Source organism: Lygodium microphyllum, chromosome 16 (assembly GCF_053477565.2).
Source record: "Lygodium microphyllum isolate KBCC chromosome 16, Lygodium_microphyllum_v1.1.10, whole genome shotgun sequence".
Lineage (NCBI taxonomy): Eukaryota > Viridiplantae > Streptophyta > Polypodiopsida > Schizaeales > Lygodiaceae > Lygodium > Lygodium microphyllum.
The window spans coordinates 24087414-24111777 of NC_141150.1; the positions used below are offsets into that span (position 1 = coordinate 24087414).

At 41.8% G+C, this 24364-nt stretch overlaps 1 protein-coding gene across 2 annotated transcripts in view; it reads left to right on the forward strand.

Annotated features, from left to right (window-relative positions):
• The first annotated feature begins 677 nt into the window (after window positions 1-677).
• Window positions 678-24364, forward strand: part of LOC148022629 (uroporphyrinogen-III synthase, chloroplastic-like) — a 120701-nt gene continuing 97014 nt past the window's right edge. Inside the window, exons 1-3 of one of the 2 annotated variants that reach the window (XM_087695593.1) lie at window positions 678-944; window positions 1031-1140; window positions 1229-1316. In XM_087695593.1, the coding sequence (XP_087551719.1) occupies window positions 887-944; window positions 1031-1140; window positions 1229-1316 (256 nt within the window). In that variant the 5' untranslated portion in view covers window positions 678-886. The remainder of the gene's footprint in view (window positions 945-1030; window positions 1141-1228; window positions 1317-24364) is intronic. The other variant, XM_087695597.1, reaches the window with a different exon arrangement.

The window sequence follows — 24364 nt, forward strand, 5'->3', positions numbered from 1 at the left end:
GTTCATGAATGTGGAGTTGCTGTGTATGATGTATATGATGTACCTCAAAGTTAAGTAGTCAATACCTCATTTGATGTGGCATTGTTTGATTGTGTAATGCAATTTGGAAGAGAATAAAAGAATGGGTTCACTCTATCAATCTCAATGCATGCATTAGGATGAGAACAATGCTTTTTGGAGACAAAGGGATGATAGACAAAGAGTCACTTAAACTTTGGAATACAATAAGACCTATTGTGATGAGAGAAATATGAGCCACTAGGAACAACCTTGTAGTCGTTCAAACCAATACACTTTCAATGCAAGTGGTTTTTGGAAAACAAGCAAGGGAAGTTCTAGTTGTCCTTAGGAAACTTAGGAAGAAGGAACACGTGTTCAAAGTTAGTGCGAAGCTCTTGAAATGGGCTAAGTTGTAGAAAATTTTGGGGGATTTTCTACCATTTTGTCTCCTTGCAACATCTAAAAGGATGCAATTGTAAATATTATTTTGATAGAAATATCATTATTGATTTGCATTGAACAAAAGTATGTCCTTAGTTTGAAGGAGAAATTCATTTCAACCGTCCTTGTGTACCTTCGAAGGTCTCTTTTATCGAGAACTTCAAATTCAAGCCTTTGTAGCTACTAAAGTTGCAATTCTTACCCAACGGGGTCATGGTGGAATGGATCGTGTGTGGGTTGTTGTACCGTGTGTGGGTTAGATCCCTAAAATTCCACACCCCTTGTGGCACAAATCTATTAGCGTCCAAAGTTGCAATTCTTATCTGGTAAAAAAATGTAGCGTCTTCACGAGTATTTCAGCTTCCCTACTGCACATTGATTTGATTGAAAACAAGCTTTACATTCTATCCTGAATCAACTAAAGCTTCGCATCCTCTCTCCGTGCATGATGGCGATGGCATCCCTGCCGCCTGTGCACTTCTCAAGCAGGACAAGCACACAATGTAAGCAAGCATTCACGAAGCCTACAACCTGCAATGTCTTTGTGACCATCCATTGCTGATCTCCTTTTTCTCGCTTCGCAAGGCAGGCTTACATCTTGTAATGACTGTCCATCCACCAAGAACACGCACAAGGAGAGGGAGAAGCGTGGTGCTAACTCGTGAGAAGGGGAAGAATGAGAAGATGAAGAGGCTCCTGGTAAACAAGCGTGATGATTCTTCTTGCAAACGCAATGGATGAAGAGAAGCGTGATGTTGTGTAATCCGCTTCTCTGCTGTGCCTGCAGCATAGTCGTGGAATCCCTACCCTGGAGGTTCCTGTCATCGAACACAATCCAGGCCCCGACTTGAATATGCTACCTACTGCCTTGAAAGGTATGCCTTGTTAGAGACACCAATAACAGATGTCATCGCTGATCTTTTCATAGAGATACTTCACACAATAGACTTAAGTGCCTATACAAATCCATTCCTGTAGCATGTTGTCGACGCAGTGTTTATCAGCATTATGCTCTTACAATGGCTTTAGTGGCAAGATGAGACATCAGTTCTAGGACACCGGAGTTAAGAGGGTTCTGTAAACAGTCGATTCTTTCATTGATTTGTGTGACTATAAGTGGAAGGCAGCTTTTTCGTTCTTTTTTTTTTTTTTTTATTTAGGGGTTTTCGAAAAAGGTCATGAAAACGAGGTGTGGTTGCAAGATGCTTGGTTGCCCCCCGGCCGCCCCCCCCCCCCCCCCCCCCCCGGGTTTCTATTGTCATCTTGTGTAGCGAGATGCTTGGTTGAAGGTATTGTACTACGACTTATTTTTCTTATGAGCTTCAGCAGTCTTTGTCACCCACAATCTTGTGTTTGTTGATGCTTGCTTTCTTTTGGACTCTCTTTTGAGAGAGAGAGAGAGAGAGAGAGAGAGAGAGAGAGAGGCTGAAAACGGTCTATGAGACAGAACCATGTACAAAGGTAATAGTCACTAGACATGAAAATGTGACATGCTATTTATTGATTGGTGATATACAATGCAAAGCAAAGGAATATAAAGTGATGTGCAATATAGTGCCCATATAGGGACACAACAAGAAGGTGGGGTGGATGTATGGAGCAATACATGGTTAGCTGTGTGATTGTGTGATGATAAGCTGATGACTAGCTCCATTCAGTTAGGGTGTATGAAGCAACACATGGTTAGCTGTGTGACTGAGTACATTGATGACTAGCTCCATCGGATTAAGATTAGTGGGTATAGGAAGTCATACATCCTTGATGAGATGGTGTGTCTATATCATTTGGACTGATCCCTCAGCTTTGTTAGATTTGGATCTCCCTCATCTCTTTCTTTTGTAGCCTCTATGTATGGTATCGCTACACCATGGGTTGACGTGCTGCTTTAATCTCCTTAGCTCTCTAGACTCACCTCCTTGTGTAGGTGCAATATGTGTGGTTATTGTTTGGAAGAAATTGGTGACCTATGATTGTTTGCCCTCTCTTTGTAGGGCGCCTACCTAGAGTAATGATGTGTGGAGTCTCTGGATCTCGAGTAGAAACTGGCCTAAGTATCATTGGTATAGGGACTCTTGACTAGTTTGAGGAGGGTGTCTCCTTTGAATAGTGTGAGTTATCTAGCCTTGACTATATTGCATGCCTTGCATTTGCAAATGTAGTGCTTCTCACTCTCCACCTCCTCTTGGCATAGTTTGTAGATCCTCTTAGCTCTAGCAGCGCGGCTGCTCTCCTTATCTCGACCTTGAGTTAGTTGATGAGATGAGACCTTGAGCTAGCCAATGGCTACTCTAATCTCATGTGCACATGCCATGTATATATCTAATTATCCATGTCTCTCAATGCAACCATCTATCATAGGCCTCATAAAGTGGTTCTTGTAGTATGACATCTTTGGGGGAAGGCGTAACCAGCCTTCTTTCAGTGGATGGGTAGTAATTACTTGATTATGACCTAATTACAACACTAAGCATTTATTGCAAAATTGAAAAATACAATTTTACTAACTAATCTTTGGATAATCAACACTTGGTTGGCCCCAAAACTGGCACCCCTTTTAGTATTTCTTTAGCTTTATTGAAGTAGAAGTTGATTTACAATGGGATTCTCCCAATCCCCTTGGCAATCCAAACTCCCCTTGCTATTCAAAGTGACCAGGAAGTCTTCAATCTAATTTCAACTGAAAATTACCTTCAACCCTGAATAATTCAGGTCTTAGAGTCTCCAATGTCTGGCATCATGCATGCTTCCCAAGGCATGAGTTAAACCCTAATTTTTATTGTAAATTAGGGTTTACAATAGAGAAAATTGAAATTCCTTATCCTCCAAGGGTCCAAATGTTGAGATCTTTGAAGCAAGGTTGTGAAATGGCTGTCAGAAGTGGAGCAGCGGTGAAAGCATAAATATGTGCTGAAATAAACTGCTGAAACACAAGACAAAAAGAGAAAAGAAAAGAACACGATACAGATGAGAACTCAGATGTATGCACGGGAAATGGAATCCATATATCTGGACACGAGACAGTCGCATACAACAGTGAGTCACTGGCTGCGTGGGCACTGGCACTGGCTCCTCTCTCCACAGAGTTTGCAGACGGTGAAGATGATGATAATAAATGAGGAGGAGCCACTGAGTATATATAGACTGAAAAAGTGGGGAGCAATAATGCTGGTCGGACAGCATTTAATGCTGGCCGACTGGTGCATAAAATGCTCCACTGGCATAAAATGCCACACCAGAAAAAAACCTAAAATACCTAATAAAAATGCCCAGCCCAGATCAAGCTCAGACTCACACAGGAGCTGACAAATACTCTGCTAACAATGGCTAGGGAATGAGAGAGAATGTTGAGGAGAGAGAAAATTTAGAGCTTTGTTGTGAGAAATGACTGAAAAAATTTAGTCAAATGCAGTTGCTACCTTGTCCTAATAGCAATCAATGTTGTTTACGTGTGGAGACCGAAATTTTGTTGATGCTTTTAGTTGGGGCTGTCGCCCACCTACCTGTCAGAAGTGGTGCATCAATGGAAGCATAAATAACATGCTGAAATAAACTATTGAAACATAAGACAAGAAAAAATAAACACAAATATAGATGAGAACTTAGATGTATGCCCAGGAAACGGAATCCATATCGAACACGAGACATCAGCATACAACAGTGATTCACTAGTTGTGTGGGCACCTTGGCACCGGCTCCTTCTCCTCAGAAGAATCCACAAATGATGGTTAAAGTACGCTAGAGGAGGAGGAGCCCTAGCAATATATAGGCATAAATTGGGGGGAGCATTAAATGTAGTCGGCCAGCATTTAATGTTGGTCGGCCAACATTAAATGCTCCCTAGCCCTAAAAAGGGCAGCAAAAAATGCCAGTAAAAATACTACAAAAATACTGTAGCCTCTGCAACACAGACTCACACCTGAGCTGACTAGTCTGCTAACACCCTCTCTCAGATCAGGGGTGATTTGATACAATACAATAGTACAATGATGGGGTATCATAAACTATACAACGTAGAACCACCAGAAGTACCATGGATATCCAAGTAGTGAGTGGCCAGCCCATCACCAAGATGCCTCGGAGAGTACCTGACGTCGATGTCGATCATAATAGCACCACTTGAAAACAGAAAAGAATCATAGCAGCTCTCTGTGTTATGTCACCTATGTCATTCAAGACATACAAGACCAATATGCCAAACATGTCTTTGAACATGTGACCATGGAATCCCTGCCTTCGGCCAAAACCACCAAAGTGTCCCCTCACGTGTGCTCCAGACGAAAGCCTCCCGCTCTCTGTCAAGTGACCAGCCCATCATGAACCTGGATGTCAATCCTAGCTCCAAGATTTGTACCTGTCAGACTTCGGTCGATGCGCCAGGGAGGTCCCTCTGTGGATCCTGTGCACATGTATAGACATATAGATGAGGCATAGCTGCCCCATCTCACCACCCTCTCACACTCCCTCTCTAGCACTGGAGAGTCGTGAGGGATGTCCGCATCACCACCACTAGAAAGCAGCTGAGGAAGGGGCCACTAAGCCCTTCCCTCGATCCGAAGAAGAGGATTCTTTCCGTGCCTTGGACTTCGCCTTGGTTGGAGGATTGGGATCGGAATCTGAGGTAGATGATGACTCGTTGGAGGAGTCTGCATCCCGCTTCGTCTTTTGCTCATTTTTCTTCTAGGAAGCCGCTAACCCTTTGCAGTCCTTCCTTAAATGACCTTTCTTGCCATAGTGATAACATTGGGCCTTTGACTTCTTCATCTTTGAACCCCTTTCTGAAGCTGCAAGAGCCTCTCTTGAACCTCCATAATGTGATGGAAGCCTCCCTTGTAGTCGCAAAGTAGCCTCATGCTCAAGTAGCATGGAGGACATGCGAAGAAAACTGACAGGAGTCGTAGATGTCTGCGCCCGTAAAGCATTCACCACTCCAAACTCCCAAGGAAGCTTGTAGAGTACTGTACCAACAAGATGTGCCTTTGATATGCAATCTGATAGGGCAGATTGCATAGTATGAAGTTGGTCCTGGAGTTGGGTAACACGAAGTAGGAAGGATTGAATCGTATCTTTGGATTCAAACTTCAGTTGTTGGAGCTGGCCATAGAGAGTAATGGTCCGCATGGTGGAAGGAGCCTCGTACAACAACTGTAACTTCGACCATACGTCTGAAGCCGTTGTACAGGAGGTGACTGCCGGTAGGACTTCTTTGGGAATACATCTAAGTAATGCTGAATAAGCACAGGCATCATCCGAATCCCATGTAAGCACAGCCTCCTCATGGTTATCTTCATCAAAATCAGATGGAATTGGAGAAGGTTGTCGAGGACGTGCCACAGCTCCGTTAACCACTTACCATAACCGCTTCTGAATAAACCAAGCCTTCATCACCGCACTCCACGTGTAATAATCAGGTCCATGGAGCTTATCATCAGTGGATGTGCATGGAGGAGTCATCTGGAGAGGATTCAGAAAAGAAGTAGAGAAAAGAAGGGATTGGGAGAGGAAACACAGCCAAACCACGAGCACAGACTGCAAAAAGCAAGAGTTCACATGCAGTACAACCCAAAATCTGATCAAATTAAGCCAAAATCTGTTGCACAAAGTCAAAAAATCAGTCAAAAACTGTCAAAAACAGTAAAAACGGCCTGATGATGTAAGCGCCCAGCCAGGAGGAGATGCAGGAATACCAAAACGCAGGCTGAAATGAAGGCGCAGGTTGTATGGATGCTGACTGCAGCAAAAAAACGTAGGTAAAACTGGTCGCCTGATTAGAGCAGCAGCTGCCTGATTAGCAAGAGGGAAAATAGTCCTGAAATCAGCAATAAAACATAGCAGAAATGCAAAACCTGAAAACTAATACCATGTCAGAAGTGGTGCATCAATGGAAGCATAAACAACATGCTGAAATAAACTTCTGAAACACAAGACGAGAGAAAGAATAAACACAAATACAGATGAGAACTTAGATCTATGCTCGGGAAACAGAATCCATATCAAACATGAGACAACAGCATACAACAATGATTCACTGGCTGTGTGGGCACCCTGGCACCGGCTCCTCTCTCCTCAGAAGAATCCACAAATGATGGCTGAAGTACACCAAAGGAGGAGCCTTAGCAATATATAGGCATAAATTGGGGGGAGCATTAAATGTAGTCGGCTACCATTAAATGCTCCCTAGCCCTAAAAAGGGCACCAGAAAATGCCAGTAAAAATACTACAAAAATGTTGTAGCCTCTGCAACACAGACTCACACATGAGTTGACTAATTTGCTAACACTACCTAGGATCTTGTGCAGATATTGCCTGCTCTAGATGTGCAAACTCTTCTTGGTAATGGTTGAAACTCAGTTCATGATGGTTGCTCCAGCTCCTCGCGATGTGTTTTCAGCAAGAATGAATGATCCTCTCTCTCTCTCTTTCTCTAAGTCTTCGTTCTTGCTCTTCCAACCTTCCCCACGCTCTTCCTAGTCTCCCTTTAGAAAATTTAACAAGTGGTAGTCTTTCCAAATGAATGTCTAGCATTATCCACTTTAATATATCAATTTTCAGTCTAAAATTACTAAAAATTAATATAATAATTATTTTGATGCTCGAAAAAATAGTCAAACTAGCTATAATTAAACTAGCTAGGTCACTTCATCTCTCGAGTGTCCTTGCATCATTTTTGACCCCATCAGATCAGTGTTAAGTACCATTCAATGCCACATTTCTAGTGTCATACTTATGGCCAAATAAATGACTTAGGCCAATAACTAGCACTAGATATCACCCAGTATCCGTGTGACATAACTAATTGTAACTTTTGCCTTTGACATCTGTTGATTCCCTCCAGTCTTGGGCTCATTAATTTGCACTAACCTTAGTTGCACCCCATACGTGCAACATTTACTTAAACATGTGATTAAAAATTAATCCACATGTTAAGTGAGGGTTGCAAAACTACATGTCCTCATGATAGCCCTCCCCCTTAAAACCTTTACAAGCGTCCTTGATTGCACTGCTAGATGCATCAAAAGCAAAGTATTGCACTGGAATTTCCACAAGGCATCATGGCCAACACAACATTGCGCATTGTTGTTCGACCATTCTATATGCCCGACAAATGCTGAAAATTACCAGCTAATATAACATAACATAAGACTCAAAGAATCTCAAAAACATTGTTAGATTATCATGTGACGGATCCATTAATCATGAGCTTAATTAATTTGACAAACTAAACCATAGTATAGCATAAAGCATGGCTGAAACATCAATGGCATCATAACATATGCTGCTGTCCATAAAATAGCTGAATACCATCGAAAATTAATGACCTTACACTGAAAACCAGCATTCAATAATCACCCCCTGATGATGATTAATTGATTTAAATGTATAGTTTCAGAGTTGCAGATAATAAACCATACCATATGCCTACTAAGCATAGTGCATAGGATACTAAATAGTGATCTCGTGGCAAACATATTGTCAACTACAGTACCCAAAATGTATGCTGAATACATCCCAGATCCACTACATCTAGAGCTGTCCATCACTGAGAGACGGAGGTGCTAGCTCCCTCACGAGCATCGGGTAATACTCTGGACCCTTGCTTTGCTGAACTTAATCGAGGCCAATCTAAAGTTGGCTCTAATTGGAAAGCATCAAGGTAAAGCCGCAACAATTGAGGATGGTCTGTCAAGTCATACTCCTCCATTCATTTGGCATCCATTGGCGAATAGTTCTGAAATTTCACCAAGTACCGTATGGACACCTTACCTCTGATCTTTTGCTTTGTGCACCAAAATCTGCTTTGGTGCTAGTATCTCATCGAGCTCTTCAACCTCAGGTTGAATTTCAATAGATGTATCCTCTGGCACATCACCATGAAAAGGCCTAAGCAAGCTCATATGAAGGGCATTGTGTATTTGCTAGCGTGGAGGCAGTTTCAACCTATAACATGCATCATTGATCTTCTTTTTCACTTGAAATGGCCCATAGTGTTACATACTCACCTTTCGATATAATCTCTCTTTGGCCTTCATATTTTTCAGCTATGCCTTTTCCAAATGCAACAATATATAATCGCCCTTTGCAAAGTGCAAAGCATGCCCTATAACAGTTAGTTGCTCTCTTTTGCTTATCTTGTGATATTTGAAGGTTTACAAAGTAATAATCAAGCCTTCTAGATCTTACAAAATAATTGTATCTAAATAAATAAATTATGCACGAGTGTCTACAAATTTCTTGTGTTAACAAGTGTAAAAACAAATACAAGAATTTCACGCTATGAAGTGTTTAATTATAATTAATTCATACACATTAAAATGCACTTCCTCAAAATATTTGCTGACTCTATCTAATAATTTGCCACCACAACACAAAGCATGTTAGTATCCTTTCATTTGTAGCGTATACTTAACCTTTTGATAAGTTGCATCCATGCTCTCCACAAAGTGATTAGCCTCAAAGATCTTATCTTTTGTGTGCAAAATAGGGGGTACTTTCTTACCATCCTCTACCACCTAAAAGAGGGGCCTTACTAGTGGAACTATGCACCGTGTTGCTATATGCAAACTCAACCAACGGCAAATATTGTTCCCATTGCGCTTTGTGATCTGATACATAGCACTTCAGAAGATCTAAAATTGTGGAGTTAGCCTACTCGGACTGATCATCAGTTTATGGATGGAAGGATGAAGAGAATTTCAGCGTTGTGCCTATATTCTCAAACAACAAAACAAACTTGTCATACGTGGGTCACGATCACTAACGATCAACTTTGGCATACCATGGTACTTAAACACATGTTGCATAAAAAGACGTGCCATATGATCAGCCTTTTGTTAGAGTGGACTGGTGGGAAGCATATGATGGAGACTGAGAGAGAGAGTGAACACGGGGAGAAGAGAGAGAGAGAGAATGAGATAGAAGAACACAGATCTGCAATATGAAGAATGTTGAATAAGGAATACAGATATGTACACGAGCGTAGTTCGTATGTTTGTGTATCTCCACCTTGATGATGTCACCCTGTTGTACACCTCGAAGTTTGCAATGGTTAGCACGATCTTTGCCCCAAATTGAGCCTATAATCTACAATTAGAGAGTGTGTAAAAGCGTGTTGGAAATTTGCTGTACATAGTAGAAAATAAGGGGCAGCCAAAATAGTAGTTGGCCTGCTAAATCTCACTGACCCAGATTTGGTTGACTATAGGAAAAAACTATCTGACTGGCTGACATGTTGCCGGCAACCTATTGATGTGGTCAACTGTTGACGTGGCCAATTGTCCAATTGCTGATGTGGCATCTTGCAATAAATGTGATGACTGTATTGCAGCACATAGACTCTGACAAACTACTCTCAAATGCATGGACATCTGTCTAGGGGATGTCCAAGGGATGACTAGATAACCATATCTCTAACATCCCCTCTTAGATCTTAGACATGGCATGAGGCTAAGGTAAAACCTAAGGGAGCGCCTTTGTAAACAAATTTGCAAGATTGTCTTCCGTCTTGCAGTACACCACATTGATGGTCCCATCCAGAAGCTTCTCCTAAATGAAGTGGTAGTGGATCTCGATGCGGTTTGTATGAGCATGAAACACTAGGTTCTATACTAAGGCGATGCAATTCTCATTATCGCATGGAAGAGTAGTAGGACCAAGTTGAGGGCAGCCAAGCTCCTCCAACAACCTCCGAAGCCACATTGTCTCGCATGTGGTAGAAGATGTTGCCCGATATTCCGCCTTAGTCAAAGATAAGGCAACCGTGGGTTGCTTCTTACTGCTCCATAAAATAGCACCTGCGCCCAAGGTAAAGCAATAACTTGTTGTGGACCTCCTGTGGTCCACATCTCAAGCCCAATCTGAATCGCTCCAACCTGTAACCACAAGATCTGAACCATTTGTATCTGTTGGATACAAGATCTCAAGATTGGGGATCCCCCTTAGAAATCATAAAATTCACAAAGCTGCCTACCAATGCACCTTGTGAGGGGCAGTCATGAACTTGGTCAACAAACCTATAACATAACACAAATGAAGTTGAGAAGCCAAATCAGGGACACAATAAGCTACTTGTAACGGGTAGCATCCACCAAAAGTAAATCAACATGGGCTATGGCCTTCCAGTTTGGATCCATAGCAATTGATAGGGACTTGCATCCATCCATCTCAAATGTAGTCAAGAGCTCTTGCACATAATGCTATTGGGTGATGAAGATCCCCCTTGGAGTCTGATAGATCTCATGCCCTAAGAAGAAATGGAGAAGTCCCATGTCCGTTATCTCAAACGTCTTGTAAAGAGTTGCCTTATGCCTTGACCATTTGTACATGATCACTAGTCAAAATCAAATCATCCACATAGAGCACAAACAAAGCACATGTCCCCTCTGAAATATGGACCTAAAGTTGTGGATCGGATGTGGAGTGCTGATACCCCAATCTCTATTGGAGAAACAAGTCTATCTTCTTGTTCCAAGCACACGGAGCCTGTTTGAGGCCATAGATGGCCTTCTTCAACCTATATACCTATCCATCAGATGAGAAAAAGCCAGGAGGTTGCTCAACATAGATTTCCTTCTACAAATCACCATTGAGGAAGGTAGACTTCATATCAAGGTGATAAACCGACCACTTCTTATGTTTGGCTAAGGCAAGAATGGCTCTAATGGTAACCACTCGAGTGCTAGGTACAAAAGTGTCGTGGAAATCCACCCTTGGCCGCTTGGTGAAACCCTTGGCAACGAGCCATGCTTTGTGCTTATCTAGAGTACTATCAGTGTGATATTTGGTCTTAAAGACCCATTCGATACCAATCACCTTCTTATGAACGGGTTGAGACACAAGATCCCAAGTGCCATTCTGCTCTATAGCATCCAACTCTTGCTCCATAGCACAAATCGCACATCACTACTTGTGTAGACATCCTGCTTAACAGGACCATACAAATAGTAACCCTGGGACTGCGAGCTATAGCCCACAAACACATGTTTCTTTAAAGCCACTTCAAATTTGTCCCTTTGAGTCTTCGGGATATGAACATAGGCATCACATCCAAAGATCATAAAATAAGAAACATGTGGCTTGGCTCCAAAATGAGCCTTGTAAGGGGTCATACCAACCACAGCCAAAGCAGGTGATCGATTGAGGATGTGGACAGGGGTGGCCACAGCCTCGGCCCAGACACGGAGGTGTCTTATGATACTCCATCATGGTGCGATCCATCTTGATCATACTCTTGTTCTTCCGCTCCAATATGCCATTCTCTTGAGGTGTGTTTGTGTTTGCAAACTCTTGGTGAATACCACGATCTTCACAAAATCTAGCGAGCTCATTAGAGACAACTCTCCACTCTTGTCCGACCACACGGTCTTTAGCTTCTGGCCTAATCGGTTCTCCTCAACGAGCAACTAATCCTTGAAGTTGGAGGCGGCCTTCGACTTCAGCGACAAGAAGTATGCCTATGTCATCCTACTAAAATTGTCAACAATAAGCATGAAATACAAACTCCCCTTAAGGGACTCCGTCCGCATAGGCCCATAAAGGTCTATAAAAACAAGCTCCAAGGGTGTTGAAGACCGCCTCGAAGCCTTGATGGGAATGGCATCACGATATTGTTTTCCATGGATGCAAGATACATAAGGCTGTTGGCTTACCACTATGTCCGCGGACAAGCTAGCCCCTAGAAGCCTTTCGAAGGTAGTCATAATTCAGGTGGCAAAATTGAGCATGCCAAAGCTCAATCTGTGTCTGTGAAGTAAGAAGAAGAGGAGTCAAGGTAGAGGAGATCTCAACTTGTAGACTCCATTCTTCTCATAACTTGTAGAAAGCACATTTCTCGAGCGGTCCTCAAGAACCCTGAAAGAATTTGTATCAAACTCAACCAATAGGCCAAGAGCACAAATCTTGTGCACGGAAAGCAAATGGTAAGCCAAACCTGGCACATAAAGCACCTTAGAAGAATGAATACCAATGTGTCCATGTGGAATCTGTTGCATATCACCCCTACCCTATATGGAAACAAAAGAGCTATCTTCAATGAGAATCTGCCAAGGTGAAGGTTACAAATGGGCAACACCTACAAAAGAAGGGGTCATGTGCCAAGAGGCACCATTGTCAATAATCAATTTACGGGGATGTGGGATTGTCAACACAACATCAGAAGTCATCGGGGTCGATGCCTGAACCACCTCCAAATGGATGAAAGCAATTGATGAGGGAGCAACCATTGCTTTGGAATCCTTTGAAGCCTTCTCCTTCTTTGTGTCCTTATCTTTGTCGATGCAATCCTTCTCCTAGTGACCTGTCTTGCTACAAATGTGACAAGTAGAATTATTTTCTTTGTCCTTGAATTTGTCGTCCTCCTTCTTGTTGTTCCTCCCCCTTCTTTTGAGAGGACAGACTTGTCAATGCCTTCAATTTGGAAGCATTCTACCCTTTAAATTGTTCCCTCTTGGTCCAAGACCATAGGAACCAACTTCTCCCACTGAAGAGTCGACTCGTGCCTTGAAGCAATCAAGGGAAAGTAAAAAGCACCAAACCTAGGCGGTAACTGAGAAAGAAGAGTTATCGCCATGCCTTCGGATGTGATTATCTTCTCTGAATTTTGAACCTGCATTTGAAGTTGCCGTAGCTTGTTCACATGCTCCTACATAGTAGATGACTTTTTGGGGTTCAACGTCTTCATTTGCACCTCCAACAACACATGTTTCATGACTGTCATTCGGTTATACAACTGATCAAGAGCTCCGGCCATGTGCCCCTAGCCAGTGTCAAGTGCTCAATATGGATAATCACGGCTGTAGTACATGAAAGGAAGAGAAAAAGAGCAGATGCAAGCATTCAGTTTATCCCAATGTACCTGAGCCTTTGCCAATTATGCACGATCATCTGTAGAAAGTTTGGATTCATCTCTTGATACAAGACAGTCAATGGCCTTTGTAACAAGCTCCGCCAAATCATAAGACTCCAAGACAGCAAGCATCATAATGTGTGTGACACTGTAGTTCTCGCCATTGACCTTCTAATTTGATGGAAGAGCTAGTAGGATAGGCACCTTTCAATCTATAATCGCCTAAAACTCCATATCAGCCTTAGAAGATATCTTCACTTGAAATGCTCGCAAAAACACAAAAGCAACCCCTCTAACTGTGAAAATGCAGCTTGCTAGGGACTCTTCTTTGCTCTTCCATGCTCCTCTCTTACCTTCTTCACTCGCCGAAGGCGATGAAAAGGTGAACTTTGCTATTGAAGACTCAAAACACAACCTTTCTCCTTCTTGCACAACAAAAATCCATAGCAAAATCAGCAGCTTTGCTCCTTTCCCGCACGCCCACGCTTGCCTGAGACTTGTTCCAATGCACAGCCCTCCTGCTTGTCCCCGAATGCTGAAAACGCAGCCTTGTGTTGCGATGAAAACTCCTTTTCAAGTCTGCCCATGATCAATCAATCTTTGCATTGCTCTGATATCATGTCAATGGAGCGGTGCGGAAGCGTATGACTGAGATCGAGAGATAGAGTGAACACGGGGAGGAGAGAGAGAGAGAGAGAAAGAGATAGAAGAACACAGATTTGCATTATGAAGAATGTTGAATAAGGAATATAGATATGTACACGAGTGCAGTTCGTATGTTTGTGTATCTCCACCTTGATGATGTCACCCTGTTGTACACCTCGAAGTCTGCAACAGTCAGCACAATCTTTGCCTTGAATTGAGCCTGTAATCTATGATTAGAGTGTGTGAAAGTGTGCTGGAAATCTACTAGCCAAAATAGTAGTTGGCTTGCTAAATTTGGCCAATTGTAGGAAAAATTTGTCTGATTGTTGGCAACTTGTTGATATGGCCGACTGTTGATGTGGCAACTTGTTGATGTGGCCGGCTGTTTGACTATTGACATGGCATCCTGCAATAAATGCAATGATTGTACTGTAGCACACAGACTTTGACAAACTGCTCTCGATAGCATGGACACATGCTTGTCCAAGGGATGACCAGATAACCATATCTCTAACACCTTTATCTTTTTCCTCATTGGAATGAAGTGGGCTTGCTTGTTATTGAACTTGCATATGATAGTCCCCATCATTCCTTGTAGATGTATGTGGAAGCGTGAAAGATTAAGTCTTATAACAATGCTCTACCAAGGCCTACTAGGAATAGGCAAGGGCTGCAATAAACGCAACATCTTTTGCCTATCATACTTGACTTCTTGGCATATTATGCATGTCTTGACAAGTTACTTAACATCATATCTCAAAGTTGGCCAATGAAAGAAGTGCTAAACTACCTTGATTATGCCATCAATATCTCTATGAGCTACATAGGGAGGAGCATGACTCTTAGTCATCACCTTAGCACTCAATTGCTTTGTGACACACACTCGTCCATGTGTCATAAAAATTCCCTCTTAAAGTACAAAGTGATCATGTCTCTGGCCATTGCAAAGCTGATCATATACATTTCCAAAGTCGGAATCAGGAGCATATTGATGCTTCATAGCATCCAACTCAGTGTGATAAATCATGCTGACAGTCAATAACTGAGGCTTATGAGACAATGCATCAACCACTACATTCTTTTTGCCATCTATGTGTACAATCTGGAAGTGAAACATAGACAAGAAGTTTGCCTCTACCGCATATGCTTCTTAGATAACCTCGTTTGAGTTAAGAAGTAGCACAAAGTTTAATGGTCTGTCTACACTGTGAAATCAGCCCCCTAAAAGATAGTGGTTCCATACGGAAAGTGCATGAATTACAGCCAAGAGCTCTTTCTCATAGACCTGCAAATTTCTCTGTGCACCATGGAGAACACGACTCTCACAAGCAATTGCATGGCCATCTTGCATTAAAACAGCCCCAATGTTCGTTCCACATGTATCACACTACACAACAAATAACTTCTTGAGATTAGGCAATACAAGCACAAGATCCAAGTCATTTTATCCTTTAATGCATTAAATGCTGAAATTTCCATTGCTGCCCATTTGAATGGCACAAATTTCTTCTGCAAAGTATGCAATGGAGAAGCAATTTTAGCAAAGTTCTATACATACTTCTTGTAGTACGAACAAAGACCCATAAAACTGCAGATCTCATGAACATTCTGAAGATGTGGCCATAAACAAATTGCCCCAACCTTAGTAGGATCTATGCAAATGCCATTGGCCGATACGATGTGGCCCAAAAAGTGAATCTCTTGCAAAAAGAATTCACTTTTCTTGTCATTAATCAATGACTGATGCTTGCATATCTCATTGAATACTATTACTAAATGCTTGCGATGCTTGGCCTCATTCTTCAAAAAGACAATTATGTCATCAAAGAAAGTGCCCCCAAATTCCCTATGTTGTCGAAAGATGCTATCCATCATTCTATTGAATGTGGTAGGAGCATTCGTGAGCCCAAATGGCATATCAAGAAACTCATATAAACCAAAAGATATTCGAAAGGTTGTCTTGGATACATTCTTAGGCCTACTCCAAATTTGATGATAATCATGAGAACACGTAATATCATTGACTCTAGGGATTGGAAATTTGTTTTTTATCATGATCTTGTTCAAAGCATGGTAGTCAATGCTTGTGCGCCATGACCCATCCTTTTGCACTAGAAGCAATGGAGAACAAAACGGAGATGAATTGGGCTGAATCAGCCCTTACTCTAACAGCTCATTAACTTGACTCGCTATCTCCTCTTGTTGGGTTGCATGGACTCTGTAAGGTGGCTTATTAGGAGGGCTACTGTTAGGGATCAAATCTATGCCATGATCCTAAGGTGTGTCAGGTGGCAAGTGTCCCGAAAGCGATTGAGAAAAGCAATCAGCATACATTTGCAAACATGATATGTGATCTTTATCCAAGTGAGTCACATTTCCAACATTTTCACTCTCTCTCTTATTCTTAGTGAAAACCAAGTAAATTGAAAGATGATTTTTCATTGCTTTGGAAATAGCAAAAGTAGATACAATAGGGATAGATTCCCCTTTCAACTTTATATCCAAAGTATGAACTTTGTCTCTATGAAAGAGGGGCACAATCTTATCATGAGCATCAATTGCACTACATGCATATGTGACACGATGGCACCAAGGCATACCAAGCAAGACATCACATCCTTTCAAAGGAGCAATAAAGAGCTCTTCACTATCCACATAACTTTGAATGCACAAATGAAGCTTTTCAATGATAGGAATGACCAGCTTTGTGTGTCCCATGCATGCCATACCAATCTCACCCATGGGCCCTATCTCATCCTCTCTGAGGCCTAAACCAACTACCATATCTAGAGAGATGAAATTTGATCATGCCCTTGGATCAAGAAAAATCAATGCATGCCGATCTCTAATTTTGCCCCATGTCCTACAAAGTTCAGTACTATCATCATCGGGCTGATTTGCCACTATATCAGACACTAAACCAGCACTGGTTTTGCCTTTCTTTCCTATATTATCATCTTTCTCAGCTTGCTGCCTATTAGGACAGCTCCTTGCCATGTGCCCTTCCTACTCGCAAATAAAGCATTTATTTGCAGCCACAATTCCTTATGTTGTGCATCATTTTTCCCACTCTTTCTTTGCTATTTTTTCCTCTTCCCAACTCTATTTTCAGATCTGTCTTGATTTTTAGCCGTTGTTTCAGATCTGTCCTTTTTCTCAGCCTTAGCCTCTTTGACTTGTGGCTTGGCATCAATGTCCTAGAACTTTGCTTCTTTTCCATACAAAATGCATCAGCTGTAGTAGTAGTTTCTATGAGCTGAGACATGCTAGAAATAATGGATTTTATGCAAAAATCTCGTATACCCTTTGGCAAACCACAAACATACTGCTCTACTTGCTCACAGAGGGGTATTGACCGATAAGAAGTAATGGGCAGTAAAGTATCCCAAAACTTCTTATTGTACTGATCCAAGTTTTGGCAATCCTTGGAATCCAACTGATTCCATGCTGTCATTGAAACTAGACTTCCTTCTTAGTTAGGGTGGTAATTCCTCATCAATCACTTAATTATGGCAATCAATAAATAAACATAAATTGAAATACACACTTTACCTTCATAATCTTGAATAGTAGATACCTTGTTGGCCCCAAAATTGATGTCCCTTTTGGTATTTCTTTAACTTTTATTGACTAATGGATTGGGTACAAATTGAGATTCCACAATCTCCTTGGTTGATCCAAAAATCCCCTGCTGTAGATGCAATCAACACACAAATTGAGCAAATTGCCCTTTAAATTTCACCCAAGACTTGCTCTAATTGGACCCCAACTAGTCAAATGCTGCCCCAAATTTACAATGGATGGGTTGGCATCCGAATTCCCTAATAATTTTGCAAATTCCAGGTGCTGAATTCAGTGTATGATGCCTTCTACTGGTGGCACTGGTCTTGAGGTGGCTGCTAAACCCTAATTTTTGCAAAAATTTAGAGTTTATCGCAGAATTCCCTCAACTCTCCACCAAATCTGGTTGAGATCAGCTTCAAATGGCTGAGATAAGTTGAGATCTTTTGAGAACTGATTGAAGGAGGTGAGAAAATGCCAGAGAGAGAAAATTCAGAGTTTTCTCACGGAGAAACTCTCCAATCTGCTTGCGGTCTATTTCAACTAGCAAGAAAAGTAGTCTATTGCAGCCTAAGAGTACCAGAATTGCTGTTGCCAACCAGGTGATGATGTTGCCAGCCCTTGATGGGCCTCCTCTTTGTATGGCTTGCTTGTTGATGACTTTGAATAGTTGTTACCTGTTGTAAACTGTTGTTTTCTACCGAGAAAATGGATCAATAGCCTTCTCTCTTTCCTCTAGCTGAAAACTGATCTGAATGGCTGAGACCAAGCCCCAAAAGCGTTTTTTTAGTTTGCATGGGTATTTTTGCCTAGTGGCAGTCTTCTAAACCCAATTTTCATCATTATCCAACCATTAAATTAATTTTGAGAATTAAATAATTTTGAAAATTAATTTCAGCCCTTTTGATTGTGCCCAAAATTAAATGTACCCATCCATAATTAAATTGGCTAGTCCATTTGCAACTTGGAGTGGTTTCCAACCTCTGTTGACCCTTAGATTTACATTAATTAGTTAATTAATACTAGCCCCTAGTGTCACCACTTACACTTATTGTCTAAACAATTGTCCTAGGGTCAAAATTGACACCAATTGATCCACAAAGCCCACTTGGTATAACTTATCGCAACTTTTGCCTTTGACACCCATCGTGTCCTTGGGGTTCTTCACTCGTTACCATGAAATAACCGCCAAGTGTATCACATGTACTAAACAACCTTGCACATTTCATTAGTAACTTAATCAAATGTTTTTAGCAGGATTAATGCATCTAAAAGTTTCACGTCCTTGTGACAGGCATAATGTTCACTTGAAAGGTACTATTAATCAATTTGAAGCAAACATTCTCTTGAACTTGACCCAAGTAGTAGGTTCCTTTCCTTGAATGAGAAGTGTAGACCACCACTGCAATGCACTTCCCTTTAAGAATGTAGCTGCCTTATGTATCTTAGATACCTTTGTGAGTTGCCTCCAAAATAGGTTGTATCAAACTCTAAGGATTCCAAAAAGAAGCCTAAGTTTCTCCACGCAGCAAGGGCACTCATCAGAGGAGAAGTGTTGGTAGGAATATACCAATTTGAAGCCCAAGGAGGGATCCAAGGATTCGAAGGCTACCACTGAGTCTAGCTTCGTATACTTGTTTGAGGTTGAGGATACATTACTTACTTCTTCTTCTGAGGAGAAGCCTTGGCTCGGGGATAGTGGTGCCTCTTTCACATGACTTAACACCAAGCTTGGCTTTAGGACATGAGATCCATAGGGGGATCCGTCACCATTGGTAACAACTCTTCCATCCTGTGTGAGGTGTGGAGACCATTTCCCTGTTACTGCATTAACATACTTCTTCGGCCAAAGTCCTATATGTATTAGATTTGGGCTTTAACCTCTTGTTTGTTTATGGTCTTACATAGCTAGGTACGCGAGTCATCTTCACCTAGGATGCACTCACTATGGAGAATGGATCTACTGGAGCTGCTCTTTGGATAGGTACACAGGAGGGTGGACTTATACACCCTTATAGCCTTTGCTGCATGGCCTTCCCACGAGCTTGGATTGCTTTGGTGTGCTTGTTATGGCCATTTAAACCTCGATGCTATTTGATGGGCTTCTCGGAAGAAGATGGTGGAGGGACTTTCAAATTTCCCTCGTGTTCATACTCTATGCCCCAGCTACTTGAGGGGCAAGCAACATAGGTAGCCTCATCCACAGGTTGCTACTTGGTGAGCTTCAATATTGCTTGACTTGGTTCATACCGACCTTTGTGGACCTATGGGCATGACCTCCCTTAGGAAGGCCAAATACCTCATGTTGGTTGTTGACGACTTTAGTTGTTATGTGTGGCCCCACTTCTTGGAGTACAAGAGTGAGGCGTACTCCCACTTTTGCGAGTAGGTGTATATGGAGATGCAAACCTCTTCAAAGTTCACAGTGTACGAGCAAACCATGGCAACAAGTTTTGTTCTAACCTATTTTGTTAGTTTTGCAGGAATCATGGTTTTTGAGTAAAGTACTCTCTTCGAGCACTCCATCTAAGAATGTTGTAGTGGGGTGTGCCAATCAGACCATGCTCGAAATGGGTCGATTGATGTTGGAGCATCGAAGTCTTCCATGTTCCTTATGGCGTGAGGCAGTGGCTACCACGATACATATTGGCAATAGGTCCCCTATTTCGGCATTGTAGGATATGACTCCCTACTAGGTTTTCTTTGGGAAGAAGCCTTTTGTATCCCACTTACACATCTTTGGGAATGAAGCATATGTCCATGTGGGCAAGAAGAAAAGAGGGAGCAAACTCAATCCCAAGGCGAAGAAGCTTATCTTCGTGGGCTGCATGACCACAAAGGGCTATTGGCTCTATGACCCCAAGACTCGAAAGATTGAGGTGAGTAGAGATGTGATCTTTGATGAGGCTGCGGCCTCTAAAGCTCCGATCGATGATTCTTTTGTTGTAAGTGGTTCTTTGTCATTGAATCCCCCCACCAAAAAAAAAAAAAAAAAAAACCCCATTAGCCCCTCCTCTTCCTTCCAAGTTACCCATTAGCATCCCTCCTTCAACTGTGATTCCTCCCCTCCTTTCTCTTCTCTCCCTCCTCCCCTTTGACCCTTAACAACTCCTTCCTCTTCTACCTTGTTATCAAGTGTTTCTACCCCTTCCCCTTCTCCTCAGGTTTCTTTTGGGGGGATTGAGCCGTCTAAGGGAGAGCCTTCTTCATTGGATGAGGAGGATTGACCTTCCCTTAGTGAGGGGGAGTTCCTTTCGCAGATAGGTGCTTTAGAGCTAGGGGAGGCCTCTCAATCTTCTTTGTAGCCAGTTGCGCCTATCACCATTTCTAGGTGGTATCAGAGACTCATGCCAGATTCAGGGATTACTCAGTTTCCTGAGATGCCTCTTGTTCCATGTAGATCAGCTTGGATTCAAGCCCAATGGGATAGTTCACTCTGCATAAACTATGCCCTTGTGTCTTAGTTTCTTTAGGACCATGAGCCTACTACAATTGATGAGGCTCTTGTACAAGAGGTTTAATGCAGTGTTATGGAGGCTGAGCTTGATTCTATCAAATGGAACCAAACTTGGGAGTTGGTTTCTCATTTGAAGAAGTGGAAGGTGATTGGTGTAACGTGGGTCTATAAGACCAAGTATCTTGTAGGTTTGGATTGCTTTGAGTCCTTTGCACCTATAGCTTGGATGTCCAGTATTCAAGATATCTTGGTTCTCACCGCTCATCCCCCTTGGCCGGTTTATTAGATGGATGTGAAGTCAGCCTTTTTGAATGGTGTCTTGGAGGAGGAGAGTTGTTTCTCAGCCCCTTGGTTTTCTTGTGTAGGGAAAGGAGGACCATGTTTATAGGTTCTAGAAGGCCCTCTATGGCCCAAAGCAAGCTCCTCGAGCTTGATACTAACGGAACGATTACTTTTTCTTACAAAGTGGCTTCCATCATTGGGATCATGATCCCAACTTGTATTACAAGGTCATGGGTGATAGGTGCGTGCTGGTTATCTTGTATGTTGATGACCTTAGTGACTCATAGGAGGTTGAGTCCAGGGTTGATTGGACTCTAGAGATATTGCAACAAGAGTTTGACATGATGGATCTTGGGATCCTCCACTGCTTCCTTGGTTTGGAGATTTATCAGGTGGCACAAGGCACCTTTATTTTGGAGCATAGGTACATCTTTGAGTCACTTTTGGAATTTGGTATGGCAGAGTGCTGGCTTGTTTCTTGTTCCATGGGCCTTGAGTCCAAGTTGTTGGCAGCATGTGATCCTCTTCCAGATGCTACTTGCTACAGTTGCCTTGTTGGCTCTTTGATTTGGTTGATTCACACTCGGCTGGACATCTCTTTTGTGTTGGCTTTGTTGTCTTCTTTCATGAAGACTTTTACTGAGGCTCATTGGAGATCACTTTGCGCGTTCTACACTATTTACAAGGGACTCAATCCTATAGGATTGTGTATGGAGAAGGGGACCACTCTTTTTGGTTGGAGTGACTGTGATTGGGCAGGTGGTGTGGATTCGAGACAATCCACTACGGGTTTTACTTTTTCCCTTGGTTCGGGAGCTATCTCATGGACTAGTAGTAAGTAGTCCACTGTGGCATTTTCTTCTACAAAGGTAGGGTATTGTGCCCTTTGTTCGATTGCTATGGAGGTAGTGTGGCTCTGTCATATGTTGGCGAAGATTGGCTTTCCCCAGATAGGACCCACTCAGCTACATGTGGACAAACAGATAGCCGTGCCCTAGCTCTAGCTAAGAACCCTATGTTTCATGCTTGTTTAAAGCACATTGAGGTTTAGTACCATTATGTTTGAGAGTGGATTGTGGATTTTGAGTTATCAGTGGCCTACTGTCCCGTGGAGGACAATGTAGCAGATCTCTTCACGAAGCCTTTGCCCAAGGTTTCCATGCTTCATCACATGTGATTGTTGGGTCTTCAGACACTCCTAGAATTTGAGAAGGGATGTTAGCCTACCTATTTTAGGGTTTGTTAGTCTGTCATCTCTTGGTTGTGAGCTCTTGTTAGAGTTTGATGGAGACATAAGAGCTTTGATAGTTTAGTGTGTGTTTTTTAGTTTGTGCACCTTTTAGTGTACTTTTCTTGTGTCTGCCAGTCAGGTGATGATCAGTGCTTCCTGCAGTGGTCCCCCCATGCTCTAGGATGCTGTGATTTTGCGCAGGCAGCCACATCAGCATTTTTCGGTTTGTTTATTGCTGCCAAATGCATTAATTGCAGGTGGGAAAGCATTTTGGTCACATGGACAGCAGTCAGCCAGTTTTGGGGCTGTTTTACTATTTATAGCAGTGCCCTCATTGTTGCCTCAGGTTACGTGCAGGGACTGATCAGTCCAGACTGGTATATTTGGCATTCATATTCATTCAATGAAGATTTCTTCCTTCTTCTTCATGTTGTCTCTCTCTTCCTTTCTCTTTGTGTTCGTGTCCTGTTGCACACACTCACAGAAATAGGAGCAGCAGCATAAGGGCATGGCTGAGAGGCTAGAGCTTTGGCAGATGGAGCTTGTGGCTTGCCATCTATGATCCATCATCTCTAGTTTGTTTATTGTTTTGACTTGACATTTGTATTTACTATTGGCCCTAGCACTTGGGCCTTGGCTCTTTCTTGATATTTACTTTAGACTTTGCCTATGTTTATGGCTCTTTAGATTTTTTAATGTGAGTACTCATTTTGGATCATTGAGCGTTTTTAATATATGATGTGCATGGTTTATTTTGTTTTTGCTAGTGCAATATGGTCTTTAAAGTGATGCTTTTGAAGTGTCTTTGAATACTTGTGAAGTGCTTGTCTTATGATTATAAAAATCTCTAATTTTACCTATTTTTTAAAAAGTTCTCGTTTCCTCGTTCCTATTCTTGTTCCCTATCTCTTGACCCTTCTGCGTTTCCCATTTTATTCCTTGGTCCTTGTTCCTAGTTTCCTCTTCTTGGTAGATGTGGCTAGGACTTCTTGATATTACAAGACCCTTAAACCGTCCTTACTTTTAGGATGCACTCACACCTAGTTACCAAATAGTTAGTGCTCAATGGCTGATGTTGTGGATGCCCATCTAGGATTCCAAGGATGTAACAAGGTCTCTTAAGTTTCATAATGATGGATGTGTCAAAATCTATGTAAAACACTAATTATTCCTCACGTTTTGGTTTCCTTTTAATATAAGCTTTCTTTTTTATGAAGCAAGCATCACTTTTAGCTTAGGAAAAAAGCCTTGGGTACACAATCTCACCATTGGCTTAAGATAGGCCCCTCGCATGAAATTATACTTGCTTTCAATTGCTAGGTCCTATAGAACCAATTGTGATATCATTACAAAATCTTATGAAAATATGCTGCAATAGAATCTTGAGCAATGAGGATATGAGCTACCCAGCTATTTGAATTTTGATGGTTGTGACATTCTTGTAAAGTATTATTATAATTACTAACATGAAATCTTGTCTTGAACAAGAGGACACAAACCTCTTGGTTGTATCTGAGGGTGAAAAAATGTGTAAAATCAAAGGCAATATATCAAGGCTATTGGATCGAAATATAAGATAATATTTGCGATGTCTTTTGTAAATACGAACATAATTAGTTTCTAGTTAATTGATATTTCTTAAAATTTGTAGAATTTCAATTGAAACATGTAAAAAGCATCCGTGAGGCCTTCCTTAGGTCTATAAATAGTCTATTTTTTTCATAATACGTGCTTTTTGGAGTTTTTAAAATTCAATCTATGCATTTGTATCGAAATATCATGCTTTGAAATTATGCTATGTGCTCAAGTATTATGCTTTGATGAGATGATGCATTGAAGGATTTATGCCTAGTCTCTTATTGTGGGTTGGTTGAAATTCATAGAACCATTGAGATTCATTGTTTAGAGT